Source organism: Nerophis lumbriciformis, linkage group LG04, assembly GCF_033978685.3.
Source record: "Nerophis lumbriciformis linkage group LG04, RoL_Nlum_v2.1, whole genome shotgun sequence".
NCBI lineage: Eukaryota > Metazoa > Chordata > Actinopteri > Syngnathiformes > Syngnathidae > Nerophis > Nerophis lumbriciformis.
In genome coordinates this window covers 8,925,279-8,942,500 of record NC_084551.2, presented here as the reverse complement: position 1 = coordinate 8,942,500, position 17,222 = coordinate 8,925,279, and the positions used below count along the sequence as shown (strand labels likewise).

The 17,222-nt window shown below is 39.3% G+C and overlaps 1 protein-coding gene across 2 annotated transcripts in view; it reads right to left on the bottom strand.

The window, feature by feature from the left end:
* Positions 1 to 17,222, bottom strand: part of grik2 (glutamate receptor, ionotropic, kainate 2) — a 581,700-nt gene that overhangs the window by 44,607 nt on the left and 519,871 nt on the right. Inside the window, exons 16-17 of one of the 2 annotated variants that reach the window (XM_061948573.2) lie at positions 4,997 to 5,247; positions 4,734 to 4,761 (exon numbers count right to left, since the gene is read on the bottom strand). In XM_061948573.2, the coding sequence (XP_061804557.2) occupies positions 4,734 to 4,761; positions 4,997 to 5,247 (279 nt within the window). The remainder of the gene's footprint in view (positions 1 to 4,733; positions 4,762 to 4,996; positions 5,248 to 17,222) is intronic. The other variant, XM_061948579.2, reaches the window with a different exon arrangement.

The window sequence follows — 17,222 nt, the reverse complement described above, 5'->3', positions numbered from 1 at the left end:
CATTTTGAAAGATAATGACTTTACCAGATCACATAACATAGAGCTAAGAACCGCAGATCCCTTCCCCACCAACAACAATGGAAATCATGCAGACTTTGTGAGAGGCAACGATTACTTTGGGAAAAATGATCCAGAACCTGAATTTAAGGAGAATAATCTACATTTTTTAGAAGCTTTGCTAAACAGATCCGGCTTTAGTAAAACACTAAACATCATGTAGCAGTATTGCTAAGTGCTAAACAATAAATACAAACTACAAACAATATAAAATGATAGCTTACTGCACAATGTCTGCTCTCACTGCGACGACGACTGGTAGGATATACATATATTTCCGTTTAGATGAAGAATTAATCATAAAGCACACGAGGGGTTAACAAGGAAAAGTCTCCCTGCAGACACCATCTTGGGTATGAATTGAATGTCACCAATGAACAACTTCTAGATTCCAGGCTAAATCCTCCTTATATCCAGAAGAGAGGCATGATTTATAATCTAGAATAACTTTGACGAGCCGAAACTAGATGATGCGGGAGCAGCAGGACATCGCTGCCTGCTCACAGTAAAAGCAGCACAGGGTTACTTAGCTGTTTGTATCATTGCACCACTAAATACTAGTTTGTCTGTGTTAGCGCTTATAATAACAACATTGCTAATATTCGATTAATATTCCGGTCACGATATGTATTGTTGGCGGGTTTTATGATGGTCATTTAGAGGGTTTTGTGGGCAAAATAGAGAGCCCCCATTGACTACAATGTGTGTGGACTTTTTGTGTATTTATTTATTTACGACTTAGAATGCATAAACAAATAAAAACATGTTCATGTCTTATATGGGGATTGTGAATGATAGACAGCACATCTCTCCCTAATGTTTGTGTATTTCCAGTATTACTCATCTAATACTATGGTCAGAGTGCAAAAGTGTTACCCCAGTGATGTTAGCCGAAGGTATTCGGAGCGGAATATTCAAAATGTCTGACTGAATTTGTGACATTTTGGGATGTTTTAACAGTGTTTTTACATACTTTGCAAATTGTACGTACGATTGGAAGGAGTACAATGAATACAATGAAACAAGATTATGCATATAAAGTCAACTTGTTTTTCCACTCTACTGGTACTTTAATACTAGGGGTGTCCCGATCAGATATCGGTCTATTATTAGCAAAAAAGATGATACCGACTTACATGTAAAATCTACAATACATGCACACTGATACCAGAAGTCCTGCACCACATTTACTTGTGCTAAGCTTGTCTGCCAGTTAACAGCCAAATGTCCTTCAATAAGCACACAAGGTTGGTCTTTTCTTGTATTTTAGTGAAATTGTCTACAAAAGGTGAACTTTGTATGCTATAGGCTACTAGAAGCTAACAACTAAGCACAAAATAGTACCCAACCTTAACATACATAATAAATATCCTTAATTGAACAATATTGCATTCTAAAACACGGCATTTGTCACTGTAAACAAGTATAAATTAAATATGGTTTCCCATTACTGAGATAGAGTCTCAAAGACAGAAGCGCATTAGAAAGTATCCACTAACAAACTTTTCTGGATCATTCAATAAACCTAATTTCATAAGTAAGCCCGAATGTTAGAGTTTTTTTATATTATCTGCAGAATTTCCCTTGATCAGGGCCGGCCCGTGTCATAGGCCGTATAGGCAAATGCTAAGGGCACCGTCCATCAGGGGGCGCCACCCCAGTGCCACAAATCTTGGAGAAAAAAAAAAAAAAAGTTGGTACTATTATTTCTAAATACAAAAAAATAATCCCACGTTAATTAAAATGCAAAGTAAAGCCTATATAACAGAAATATTATTTGTTACAACATAACGCCCCCCCCCCTTCGCACCGTGCGCCCCCTCCCTTCCCGTATCATGACTCTTTTTGGACGTCACCACATCAAAAAAATCAACACAAGATGTCAAAACGGCGAAAACTGTCAAGTGCCCAGGGAAGAAAAAAGAGAAAAGAAGAGGAGGAGAAATGAGAAAAAGACAGAGGTAGCAGGTAGGTAACGTTAGCCTACATGAAATTATTTGTCTGTTACAGAATGTGATAGTAATCTGGCTTTTTAGCATTAAGCTAATGTTACATGATTCGGCAATTGCTAATCAATAAATAGCTAGTTCTGTTTTAACGTCGGGTTAATATTGTGGAGGGGGCTAAATTGTTATGGAAAATAATAATGTAACGTTAGGTAATTACAGTACTCCCACCTTACATTCCTCAGGGACATTTGTATTAGATCTTTTAAGCAGGTGTTTTTTGTTTACATTGTTATTGCCTTCTGGTTAGCTAATGTTTGCCCTGCAGGTAATAGTCACTTTTCCACCCCTTTATATATTAGGTATAGTTGTAAGCCTAGTTGTTAAAGTGCACATCATTAATGTTAATTAAGCAATATGTATGTAAAAAATATTGTATTTCATATATTCATTTTTTATTTTTTGCATTCATTTATTTATTCATATTTTTTTTAAATCTTGTTAACTATTCTGATTGTTAATTTGCTTTCTTTAAGTAAAAAAAAGGTCAAAGACAAAGCTATTCGGTTTCTTGTGAGTATATACACTTCACTGCCGATGTGGGGGGGCGCCACCTAAAATCTTGCCTAGGGCGCCAGATTGGTTAGGGCCGGGCCTGCCCTTGATAAAGTATTTTCTAACATTGCACACTACAAAATGATAAGTACATACTGTGATTCATGCTATCGTATCAGATTAGAGTTGGTATCGGCCAGTACTCAAGACTCCTACATTAGTGTCGTATCGGGAGTGAAAAAGTTCGAGACACCCCTACATAATAGATGCAACAAAAAATGCAATTGCCTGTTAAACTGATTTGCTGCTGGACATTCGCTTAAATACATAAAACTTGAGGTAAAGTTCACTAACCCTTACAGAAAAGTATGTTTTTATATGGGTGTAATTAGGGATGGGTACCTTTTCATATCTGTGTCGACATGGTATTGATTCCCAGTGAGTATCAATACATGTACTGAACACACAGTAGTACTGAAAAAATTGGTACAGTTAATAAATATACATTTGTTTAATAATAAAATCCTGTTTTTATTTAACATTTAACAGTGAGCTTATAATGCTGGCTGTGCAGTCCAGTCATTTCTTACACTATTGAGTCTCATTTGCAAGTATTATGTAGTAGTTTTCATATGCAGTTTTTTTCCAAGACATTAGATGGCAGTACTGTTAAGGATACGGTGTGTTGCCTAGTCATGGAGTAGTACTTGCAATTAGGCTGCATTTAGTCTTCTGTTGCACCCTAATAAGTGTTTATGTTGTAAGTATTGTACTTACAACTGTCATGTCTGTGTAATCATGTTTTGTTTTAGTCATGTTTTGTTTAGTTATTGGACTCTTTAGTTTCTGGCTTTTCACTCCCTTGTCTTGTTTCCATGATTACCCATTAGTTTCACCTGTTCCACGTTTGGACTCATTGTGCACTCTTGTTTGTCACCATAGCAACCCATTAGTTTTCACCTGTCACGTCACGCACCTGTTTCACGTTTTGAGTCACGCACCTGTTTTCGTTAATCATGTCTATAGTATTTAAGTTCATTGTTTTCAGTTTGTCGTTCTGACGACATCCCGCATTTAAACTCTCCACACACTTATGACCGTTGCTGCACTTTTTCATGTCGTTTTTTCATCCAAGTAAGTTTTCTTTATTCATGCCATAGTCTGCAAGTTTTGTTTAATTGTTCATAGTTTCTGCCAATGTGCAAGTTCTGTGTTTATAGTCTAGTTTTGTACCTCCGCCCCTGTGCGCGCCTTTTGTTTGATCCTTTTTTTTTTTGTAGTTATAGTGTTTAAATAAATCATGTATTTACCTTCACGCCACATCTGGTCCAATTCACTTGCACCTCGGGAGAACAAACCAAGCCATAGTCCAAGTCTTTACAACAAGAAATCATCTGTTTGATTGTAACATGTGTCTTATTAGTGGTTCTCATTACCAAATTTGGAGGCGTTAAAATCGCCATGTAAAATCAATAATGCTAATCTGTAGCATGTCTATGGCAAATCCAATGTAGTTTAGCATAGAGCTAGCGCATTTTGAAGAGTGGAGCCTTACTGTATGTTCAAGTGTTTTCATAAAGCATGACTGAATTGTTGGCATGGAAAATTGTACGATTATCAAGAGGCTGTCCGATTGATTCCGCTCTAGAGTGCTGCTTGAGCGCTTGTTTGCTCCCAAAAGAAATCGAAATATAGCACCGTTTGATTTGACGTAAATCAAAACCAAGTAGTACTGACGGACTTCGGTCGGTGCCTGAAAATCGGTACCCATCCCTAGGTGTAATGTGCTTAAGACGTTCCACACCCCCGATTTGAATGATTTAAACTTTCTCCTAACATCTAACTAAACTCACTCGAAATTAGGTTGGCTAAATAAAAACCTTTGGAAAGGGAAAGTTAGATTATGTTAAGAGAATATGCGGGATGGCAGTTGCAGGGTGGTATGGACAGCTGAAGTGAGATCTGCATGGCTTTTGATGTCAGACATGCAGTGGGAAATATTGAAAGCATACTGTGTACTACCACTACGTTTGGTTATCAGCTATCAGAAAATCAGAGGTGGCACTTTTGAATCGTGTAAGACTGCAATGGGAAAAAAAAAAAGTGTGTCTTGAGGTCATTTGAGATGGTGGTTAAAGTCTAGCTTGGATCCATGGTGACAGCAGAATTCCTCACGTTTCTTATCTCGTTGTCGCCATTGGGCCTAAGTGAATAAACGCAAAGAAACCAACCCTTATCTTCCTGCATATGATAGAGCACTGGCAATCATAATGAGAAATTCAGGTAGCATATGCCTATGTGATGTCAATTTTGCAAATCAGTGCAATTAGCATTATTTTGGATTCAATTTGTTAACATTATGTCGTGCCATGAAAAGCCTTCATGGCACATATAGTAAGAAATTCTGCTATCGTTCTTTTTGATAACAAATATCCTACCTTCTCAAGTTCAGCGTTCTGTTTGGACTTGTAGAGGAACTCTCCCACTGCCACGAACACCGAGAGAACAAGTCCAGCGGCTAAGACAATGAATATTCCGCCAATGTTCTGCACCCCGAGGGCGCTGGCCTCCTTACTTTCCTCTTCCGGGCAGCCATTTCCTCGCCACCACTTCTCCTTCATCATGTGCAGCTTGCCTTCCTCCTGAAGCTGCAGGATGGCAATAGTGATCCTATCTCTATAAGGAGAACCTAAAGAACCAGAAGACTTTGATTAGACCTCGTAGGATAGAAATAATGGATCTCATTCAAATCAGAAGGATTGAGGCATATGTGAGGTGGAAAAAGGCAATGGCTCTTGAATTCTCAAGGCATCGAATCAATCGCAAATGGACTGTTCAGATTGTCTTGAAGACGTTTTGCCTCACCAAACAGGCTCATCAGTCCATGCTCACAGACTTCGATAGGGTCTCACTCCATTGTGTCTTAACAACTGTTGATTTCCACCACAACAGAGTGAAACCATCCTTATGTGGGCACGTATCTAACTTCTAGAGGATACATACATTGGATCTTACACCATCCCCTCAGACTAAAGCAGTATATGTAAATCTGTAAACATGAACTGAAGATGCCTGCTCAGATTAGAGGCGGAATGTCCTCTAGACAATCTAATCGATTTGTACAATGACCTGGATGAAAAAGCTTATTTACGGGCGGTAGCTCTTGAAGATACAACCATGGAAACTACCATAGCTTTTTGGAAATTCACAGTTGTCATATTTATACATTCACTTTCATCAGATGTAGATATGCAGTCAATGCACAGACCCGTCGTGACACGACTGAACCAGACAAATCAACTATTCAGAGCAAGTGCGATTGTGTCAGGCAGGCAAGCGTTCAAGGAGGCACATTCATGGTTAACAGATAACGTAGCATTTTAAACATGGTTGAAAAACAAAAAATAAATAAAAGAAAAATCACTCTTACATGGTGTTTTTTTCTGTAGGTATCTATATTGTTTACTGTATTTTGCTTGGTACTAAGTTAATATGGTGCTTAGTTCATACTTGCCAACCCTCCCGGATTTTACGGGAGACTATGTTAAGTTGTTTAGGAGTGTGTTTACTACATGATCGACTAGTAACTGAACCTTGTTGCCAATATTATTGCAAAGACTTAAAATGTGCACTTAATTCTTACTATACTGTCACCAAGTTTTGAGCATATCAATGACAGTAAAACCATACTTGCCAACCCTCCCGGATTTTCCGGGAGACTCCCGAAATTTAGGGCCTCTCTCGAAAACCTCCCGGGACAAATTTTCTCCCGAAAATCTCCCGAAATTCAGGCGGACCTGAGTGACGTGTCGACAGCCTGTTTTCACGTCCGCTTTCCCACAATATAAACAGCGTGCCTGCCCAATCACGTTATAACTGTAGAATGATCGAGGGCGAGTTCTTGGTTTCTTATGTGGGTTTATTGTTAGGCAGTTTCATTAACGTCCTCGCAGCGCGGCAACAACACACAACTACAGCAGTCATGTTTTCGTCTACCGTAAAGCAGTTCGTCTGCCGTAAACAGCAATGTTGTGACACTCTTAAACAGGAAAATACTGCCATCTACTGTACATGCATATCTGACATTAACATCTACGGCTTTTGGAGAGTGCAGTGCACAACTGTACACACAACAAGGAGACGAAGCAGAATGCATCATCACAGAGGGTGTTCAGCATGGTTCGAAAAATAGTGACAGAGAATAGAACAAGGATGGACAATTCAACCCTTAACTCAACAATGAGTAAATGAGTGTTATGTGTGTGTATATGTGTAAATAAATGAACACTGAAATTCAAGTATTTCTCTTATTTATATATATATATATATATATATATACATGTAGCTAGAATTCACTGAAAGTCAAGTATTTCTTACTTGACTTGGTGAATTCTAGCTGTAAATATACTCCTCCCCTCTTAATCACGCCCCCAACCACACCCCCGCCCCACCTCCGAAAATCGGAGGTCTCAAGGTTGGCAAGTATAGTTTATATAAAGTTTACAACCAACAAGACTCTCATAGAAGGTGTGGTACTGTAACAAAATGGGAAAAATGTTACCTTAATTTCCGGACTACGGAGCACACTTAAATATAAGATGCACCCACATAATTTTTGGACACATTTTATTTTGTGCATGTTTTGGCTACAAAAGTATATAAGTTGCAGGTGTACATATTGAAACTTGAAATATTGACACACATTGTGTTCATTCCCAAATTCAACAAAAGACATTGCCTGTAACACAGGATACAGTAGCCTACCAGAAAAGTCATCGAGCGCATTCTTCATCCTTTTCCTTATAGTCACACGGCGGTTTGGCATTTCATGGCCCATTAGTGGTGGTGGATTTTAGTTCCGTGCGGCAGGTTTTTCCCTTTTCAATGGTTGGATCAATTTTCTTTGGGGCTGCGTCATGCAAATTTAGCCGTTTTATCTCCATGGCGAGGGTGAGTCCATCAGGGACTAAATGGTGGACTGAATGATTGTGTGAGCATGTTTGATTTAATGTAAACAATTTCATCAGTCCACCATTGCAATGTCATTAGTCTGATGTAGGGTTGTATGGTATACCGGTATTAGTATAGTACCGCGTTACTAATGAATCATTTTCAGTACTATACCGCCTCTGAAAAGTATCGGTCCGGTATGTTTATAAACTCAGAAAATATGTCCCTGGACACATGGGGACTTTGTATATGACCAATGTATGATTATGTAACTACTTGGTATCGGATTGATCCCCAAATGTGTGGTATCAAACAACAGAAGAATAAGTGATTATTACATTTTAACAGAAGTGTAGATAGAACATGTTGAAAGATAAAGTAAGCAGATATTAACAGTAAATGAACAAGTAGATTAATAATTCATTTCCTACCACTTGTCCTTAATATTTTTTACAAAATAATAGAATGAGAAATGACACAATATGTTACTGCATATGTCAGCAGACTACATTAGCAGCCTTTGTTTGCTTACTTACTAATAAAAGACAAGTTGTCTTGTATTTTCACTATTTTATTTAAGGACAAACTTGCAATAAGAAACATATGTTTAATGTATTGTAAGATTTTTTGTTAAAATAAAGACAATAATATAATTTTTTGTGGTCCCTTTTATTTAGAAAAGTACCGAAAAGTATCAAAATAGTGTTGGTACCGGTACCAAAATATTGGTATCGGGACAAAGGCTAAATGTATTTGCAGCATGTGCAGCTTGGAAATAAATAAATTGTGCGCATAATTCTATAAAGTGCAGGGTTCAAAGGGTGGCAAAAATATACCTGAAATGACAATAGTAAGGTAATCTTCGATACGTAGTTTAATTATCTAGCCATCCATCTTTCAGGTAATTTGTCAAAAAAAAGTCACTCTTCATATCCTCAGAAAGAATAACCGAACAGCAAATGCTTTGACAAACAACTTTTTTATATAATAAATGGATTTCTGCAAATGCCGGACAACAGTAATGAAACATTTATTTCCTCATTTCTTGGTGGTGTTGATAAATGGCTTTAGCTTTGCATAGTAGTGTTTTAACTTGCACTTACAGATGTAGCGACAAACTGTAGTTACTGACAGTGGTTTTCTGAAGTGTTCCTGAGCCCATGTGGTGATATCCTTTACACACTGATGTCGCTTTTTGATGCAGTATCGCCTGAGGGATCGAGGGTTCATGATATAATCGCTTACGTGCCGTGATTTCTTCAGATTCTCTGAACCTTTTGATGATATTTTGGACCATAGATGGTGAAATCCCTAAATTCCTTGCAATAGCTGGTTGAGAAATGTTGTTCTTAAACTGTTCGACAGTTTGCTTACGCATTTGTTCACAAAGCGGTGACCCTCGCCCCATCCTTGTTTGTGAATGACTGAGCATTTCATGGAAGCTGCTTTTATACCCAATCATGGTGCCCACCTGTTCCCAATTAGCCTGTTCACATGCGGGATGTTCCAAATAAGTGTTTGTTGAGCATTCCTCAACTTTCTCAGACTTGTTTTGCCACTTGCCCCCACCCGGTCCCTCAGGTCAGCTGATCAGCTGATCCTGGAGGTACCCAAAACAAAGCGCAAGCTCAGAGGGGACAGAGCCTTCTCTGTTGCGGGTCCCAAACTCTGGAACGATCTCCCTCTCCATGTGAGACAGGCCCCTTCTTTGGCTATTTTTAAGACCCTTCTTAAAACCCATTTTTATTCACTGGCTTTTAACCCAGCATGAGACTTTGAACTGTTTTTAGCTTTTAACTTTTTGAACTGTTTTTAACTTTTAAACTGTTTTTATCTAACAAACTGTTCTTAGGGTAATTTATATTTGCTTTTTAATTGTGTATTTTTATTTCTGTTTTAAATGTTATTTTTTTAGTCTGTCCTTTCCCTCTATTTCTTTGTGGTGTACAGCCCTTTGATTTTCAACTGTGCTTGTCTTTAAAGGGCTTTATAAATAAAGTTGGTATGGTATGGTATGGTATGGTACTTGTGCCAGCTTTTTTGAAACATGTTGCAGGCATCCAATTCCAAATGAGCTAATATTTGCAAAAAATAACAACCTTTTCCAGTTCGAACGTTATGTATCTTGTCCTTGCAGTCTATTTAATTGAGTATAGGTTGAAAAGGATTTGCAAATCATTGTATTCTGTTTTTATTTACGATTTACACAAGGTGCCAACTTCGCTGGTTTTGGGGTGTGTAAAAGGAATACAATTATTGGACAGAAATGATGCATAAGCAAAGCCTTTTCTTGGGAAATGTTTCCAGCTATGCCTTGCCTTAATGAGGCAAAATGTGCCATGAAATGCTTCCCGCCGTCTGTGTACAATACCTGATAGTAGTTCAATCCCCCTGTTTGCCTTTCCTCTGTCCTGCATTCTCTACCCCTTCTTCATCTCCACAGACAGCAGGTATGGAAATACAGCACCTTCTTTTGGTTTGATGATCAAAACCAATGGCCCTTCAAGAAGCCCCAATTAAACCATGTTGGGAGGGGAATATAAATCCTGCCAGAATCTTGCTTGCGATGGTACTGCCGCATACTCTCTGTCATGTTGGCCATATGTTGTGGCTTAATAACAAGGTATTTCACCCTACTATTGCATTATCTTAGGTACGGTCTTCCTTGCCACTGTTGCAGGTACCAATTATAAGCAGCAACAATCATTAGGTGCACTTATCCTCAGCTTTGTGATGATGTGGCTGCATTCCTAAGGACATGTTTACACACTCTTTCATCCGTCCTTCATCGCTCCTCAAGGCCTCTGCTTTCTGGCTCTTATTTCAGCGTGGACAGCCAGCATGTTTCAAAGGCATATATCACTATGGTGATGGCAAATGTGAATTGCGCTCCCGGCCTTGTTATTCATTGCCACCTTCAGTATATAACTTCCCCTCAGCCCCGGAGTGCAATAAGGCAATGTATGTGCGTAAAAAAAAAAAAAAGAAAAAGCACTTGCTTCGACAAAACACGGCTATCTTTGACACTGTGCCAGCCATGTTGGATCAGAACAAATCGAAGACCTCAGCTGTGATATCGTATCCAGAATAAACAGTATTGTGCCATAATGTTACGGATCGGGATGTTGCTGCGACTGCTTTTTGGCTGTGATGTAACCAGTGTTGGGACTAACGCGTTACTATCAGCGGTAACTAGTAATCTAACGCGTTATTTTTTATATTCAGTAACTCAGTTATCGTTACTACATGATGCGTTACTGCGTTATTTTGCGTTATTTTTTATGTAGTATTGGCTGGAAACTGAGAAGATCTGAGTGTTGCAGCGCTGCTGAAGAGGCGACAAAAAAGAGGCGCGCCGCGCGCTGTCTGTGTGTAGGTGTGTGTGTGTGTGTGTGTGTGTGTGTGTGTGTGTGTGTGTGTGTGTGTGTGTGTGTGTGTGTGTGTGTGTGTGTGTGTGTGGGAGGGGGCGTGTCTGTGTCTACTATCAAGACGTCATGGCGAACCCCGAAGCCGAGTTTCTTAAAATGGAGATATTTTCAGTACGTTTCTTTTATCGACCACAAAGAAAAGAACATTTTAGTTGAATGTAAGTTTCAAATATGCTGAAACAGCTACAAAAACAACATGCTTCGACGAAGCTAGTAAAGAGACACACACTTCACCTCCACCTCCAACAGCGGCTGGATTTTAATGAGGCACTGCACACTGAAGGTACACACACTCTGTCAATTCTCTTATATACTCTTTCATTTTAGACTTTTAGAGTGTTTGATTATCACATCACTCTAAATGTTTAGACTATAAAGTTCACAAACCTAAAGAGGGATACTAGTGGGCCAGGCTAATATTTATTTTTCTCTAAACTAAAACTGGGGAAATGTGTAGAGTGTTCTGGGCTTCAGACATGATTTTATTTCAGAATTCCTTGAGATAAAAAAACGCCTGGTTAGGCTTTATGTATGTAGTGTGTGCCTTTCTTGTTTTACAGCTATGTTGTTATTATGCTGTTTGTTACTTATGTATGTTATGTTGCAGCTATTTAAAATAGTTTTGTCAATTTGTTCTGGTCTGAAACAAATTGGCCCTTTAAAACATATCTTTGTCTTTGTGTGTTGTATGTAGACCACATTGCTTAGCAGAGTTGAGTGATGCAAATGCATGTCAAGTTGATCAACATATTGTATTATTCTCCAGTGCAATAACAGTACTAAAATGAAGGCTAAAAGGGCATTAAATGGGGCCTTAACATTTTTAAAAATATATATATAAGTAACTAAATAGTTACTTTTCACAGTAACGCATTACTACATGGTTTAAGTAACTGAGTTAGTAACTGAGTTACTTTTGAAATAAAGTATCTAGTAACTGTAACTAGTTACTGGTTTTCAGTAACTAACCCAACACTGGATGTAACAGACATTTACTCAAGTATGGAATTGCCAGATTTATTTGGGACCAACATACTGGAGTTTCTTCATAAATTGCTATTGTGTTGGACGTACATTATGATAGGAGAACCATCAAACACACACAAAAAGCTCAATTTAGTTTTGAGACTGCTGAAGCTTACTCGGCGTGGTAAAACATATTTCCAATGCCAACGTGGCTATGAAAGATCCTCTTTCGGCCAGTTACCGAGATTGAACACTGTCTTGTCTCAAAATAATCCACTACATCAAAGCCTAATCTAGTTTGATTAAGAATAAGTGCCTTTTTGGACAGGCAGTGGTTTCATATTGTGGCTCTCAAACTTGGACTACAGTACAATAGTTCCATCCATCCATCCATCTTCTTCCGCTTATCCGAGGTCGGGTCGCGGGGGCAGCAGCCTAAGCAGGGAAGCCCAGACTTCCCTCTCCCCAGCCACTTCGTCCAGCTCTTCCTGTGGGACCCCGAGGCGTTCCCAGGCCAGCCGGGAGACATAGTCTTCCCAACGTGTCCTGGGTCTTCCCCGCGGCCTCCTACCGGTCGGACGTGCCCTAAACACCTCCCTAGGGAGGGGTTCGGGTGGCATCCTGACCAGATGCCCGAACCACCTCATCTGGCTCCTCTCGATGTGGAGGAGCAGCGGCTTTACTTTGAGCTGCCCCCGGATGGCAGAGCTTCTCACCCTATCTCTAAGGGAGAGCCCTGCCACCCGGCGGAGGAAACTCATTTCGGCCGCTTGTACCCGTGATCTTGTCCTTTCGGTCATAACCCAAAGCTCATGACCATAGGTGAGGATGGGAACGTAGATCGACCGGTAAATTGAGAGCTTTGCCTTCCGGCTCAGCTCCTTCTTCACCACAACGGATCGATACAGCGTCCGCATTACTGAAGACGCCGCACCGATCCGCCTGTCGATCTCACGATCCACTCTTCCCTCACTCGTGAACAAGACTCCGAGGTACTTGAACTCCTCCACTTGGGGCAAGATCTCCTCCCCAACCCGGAGATGGCACTCCACCCTTTTCCGGGCGAGAACCATGGACTCGGACTTGGAGGTGCTGATTCTCATCCCAGTCGCTTCACACTCGGCTGCGAACCGATCCAGTGAGAGCTGAAGACCCTGGCCAGATGAAGCCATCAGGACCACATCATCTGCAAAAAGCAGAGACCTAATCCTGCAGCCACCAAACCAGATCCCCTAAACGCCTTGACTGCGCCTAGAAATTATGTCTATAAAAATTATGAACAATAGTTACTAAGAATTCAAAAATATTTTAGATTAGGGTTGTTGGTACTGGCACTGGCACCAAAATGTATTTCAATACTTTAATACTTTTCAATATATAAAAAAAAAAATATTGGCTTTATTTTAACAGAAATTCTTATGATACGTAAAAAACATGTTTCTTATTACAATCAAATAATAATTTTGTCATAAGAGTGAACATACAAGACTCTTTTAGTAGTAAGTAAGCAAACAAAGGTTCCTAATTTACCTGCAGTAACATATTGTGTCATTTATCATTCTATTGTTTTGTCAAAAATTTGAAGGACAAGCGGTAGAAAATTGATTATTAATCGACTTGTTCATTCACTGTTAATATCTCCTTACTTTCTGTTTTACAATGTTCAATCTACACTTCTGTTAAAATGTATTTAGCACTTATTTTGTTGTTTGGCTACTATACAATAGTTTTAGGTGACACTACACATTTTGGTATCAATCCGATACCAAGTAGTTACAGGATCATACATCATTAAAGTGGCAGCACGGTGGTAACAGGGGTTAGTGCATGTGCCTCACAATACGAAGGTCCTGAGTAGTCCTGGGTTCAATCCTGGGCTCGGGATCTTTCTGTGTGGAGTTTGCATGTTCTCCCCGTGACTGCGTGGGTTCCCTCCGGGTACTTCGGCTTCATCCCACCATTAGGTTGATTGGCAACACTAAATTGGCCCTAGTGTGTGAATGTGAGTGTGGATGTTGTCTGTCTATCTCTGTTGGCCCTCTGATGAGGTGGCGACTTGTCCAGGGTGTACCCCGCCTTCCGCCCGAATGCAGCTGAGATAGGCTCCAGCACCCTCCCGCGACCCCAAAAGGGACAAGTAGTAGAAAATGGATGGATGGTTGGACATCATTAAAGTTCACTTGTGTCCAGGAACATATTTCCAGACTTTATAAACCATAAAAAAATGACTAAAGATTTTGTGATTATAAAAAAATGTCGATGTAATCATTGTAGTATGGACTAGATACGGGTCTTGTACATACTGTATACCACAATTATATCGGATGGGACGAGGGTCACCACTTTGTCAACAAATGCGTAAGCAAATTGTTGAACAGTTTTAAGAAAAACGTTTCTCTACCAGCTATTGCAAGGAATTTAGGGATTTCACCATCTACGGTCCGTAATATCATCAAAGGGTTCAGAGAATCTGGAGAAATCACTGCACGTACGCAGCTAAACCTGTGACCTTCGATCCCTCAGGCTGTACTGCATCAACAAGCGACATCAGTGTGTAAAGGATATCACCACATGGGCTCAGGAACACTTCAGAAACCCACTGTCAGTAACTACAGTTGGTCGCTACATCTGTAAGTGCAAGTTAAAACTCTCCTATGCAAGGCGAAAACCGTTTATCAACAACACCCAGAAACGTCGTCGGCTGCGCTGGGCCTGAGCTCATCTAAGATGGACTGATACAAAGTGGAAAAGTGTTCTGTTGTCTGACGAGTCCACATTTCAAATTGTTTTTGGAAACTGTGGACGTTGTGTCCTCCGGACCAAAGAGGAAAAGAACTATCCGGATTGTTATAGGCGCAAAGTGTAAAAGCCAGCATCTGTGATGGTATGGGGGTGTATTAGTGCCTAAGACATGGGTAACTTACACATCTGTGAAGGCGCCAATAATGCTGAAAGGTACATACAGGTTTTGGAGCAACATATGTTGCCATTCGAGCAACGTTACCATGGACGCCCCTGCTTATTTCAGCAAAAAAATGCCAAGCCACGTTTTACATCAATGTGGCTTCATAGTAAAAGAGTGCGGGTACTAGACTGGCATGCCTGTAGTCCAGACCTGTCTCCCATTGAAAATGTGTGGCGCATTATGAAGCCTAAAATACCACAACGGAGACCCCCGGACTGTTGAACAACTTAAGCTGTACATCAAGCAAGAATGGGAAATAATTCCACCTGAGAAGCTTAAAAAATGTGTCTCTTCAGTTCCCAAACGTTTACAGAGTGTTGTTAAAAGGAAAGGCCACGTGTTGCAGCCATGAAATTCTAAGTTAATTATCATTTGCAAAAAAAATATAAAGTTTATGAGTTTGAACATCAAATATCTTGTCTTTGTAGTGCATTCAATTAAATATGGGTTGAAAAGGATTTGCAAATCATTGTATTCCGTTTATATTTACATCTAACACAATTTCCCAACTCATATGGAAACAGGGTTTGTAATACGATTCGTTTGTCTTTTGTAACAGACTATGAATGAAAACCGAGGTACTACTGTACCTGATTTCAGTTTGATAATGCAGATCAGATGTGAGTATTGGGTGCATGGATTTGCGACATCAACGTCAGCACATTTGAACATGTTTTGTTATCGAACACTTTCGGCTGAAAAGGTGTCATGTCGTAAACACTCTATTATAATGTCGATAGCTTACGGCTGAGAGTTTAAAGTCTATCAATTAGACAGCTGAGGAAGCTGTCAAGGGGACTGGCAGCTAAGTGCTGTAGCTCTACCAGGACCCGGGTACTAATGCGACTTGACACCATCTCTCCGTTCAAGTCAATGAGATGTATGCTAAATGGACAGGCTATATGGGAATACAGCCTGCAGATGGTAAAGGCTAGGATTAGCAATTTAAATTCCTTGTTTAGGCTGCATGTGAACAAGCCACTGGGGAGTAATAATGCTCACACCTTTCCTTTACTCAGTACGGACCAGCTGGCCGTTGCAGAAACGGTTTGCAACCATCATTCACTTTGCTCACACTCGCTTTCTCTCAATGATAAACATTTATAGGATCATATGCATCAACTGTAATGTGCAGTGTGCACACATAGAGTGGGGAAAAATATGTCCTCCATTCAATTTCATAGTGGTAAATGCAAAATCGCTCGTCTATACACACACACACACACACACACACACACACACAAGTTTCCAAACCCTCAAAAGGAACACATCAGTCAAAGCAATCACCAAAAGCAAATATAGACTACCTTCACTGTTTCCACTCACTCAAATTACATTCTGTGGGTGACCAGCAGAGCATACACAAACAATAATAAATGACCTTCCCAATTTCTGCTCAGGACGTTTCTTGATGTTTTCGCCAATAAATTGTGCTGGATATTTGCACGAGTCGACACAAAGTTTTTTTTATGGCAGGCTTTAAAAGCACAAATGTGAGATTATTTCATCTTGTCAGTTATTTAATAGAACATTTTCTTTTCAGCATTTATTGTTTTGCATTTAAAAAATACATAAAAATGTTATTTTTTCCTTTGTTGTTTTACCTTCCCAATAACATCATACTGCTAGCAATTTAGCCCTCACAAAACTGCAATCTGCTGCTTGCTTAACGTTCAGTTAGGTAGTAGACAACGTAACCATAACTCATTATCTGGGTCGCTTGCAGGGCACATATTGATTATACAAACATTCACATCTATCGACAATTTACAGTATCCAATTAGCCTAACATAAATGTTTTTGGGAGGTGTGAGGAAGCTGGAGTACCCTGTATAACACAGTGCATCCATGGGGGGAACACTCAAAGTCTCCACCAGGGGGTTCCCAAACTTTTTGACTCGGGGGCCGCATTGGATTAAAAAAATTTGGCCTGGGGCCTGGCTGTATATATACATATATATATATATATATATATATATATATATATATATATATATATATATATATATATATATATATATATATATATATATATATATACATATATATATATATATATATATATATATATATATATACAGGTAAAAGCCAGTAAATTAGAATATTTTGAAAAACTTGATTTATTTCAGTAATTGCATTCAAAAGGAGTAACTTGTACATTATATTTATTCATTGCACACAGACTGATGCATTAAAATGTTTATTTCATTTAATTTTGATGATTTGAAGTGGCAACAAATGAAAATCCAAAATTCCGTGTGTCACAAAATTAGAATATTACTTAAGGCTAATACAAAAAAGGGATTTTTAGAAATGTTGGCCAACTGAAAAGTATGAAAATGAAAAATATGAGCA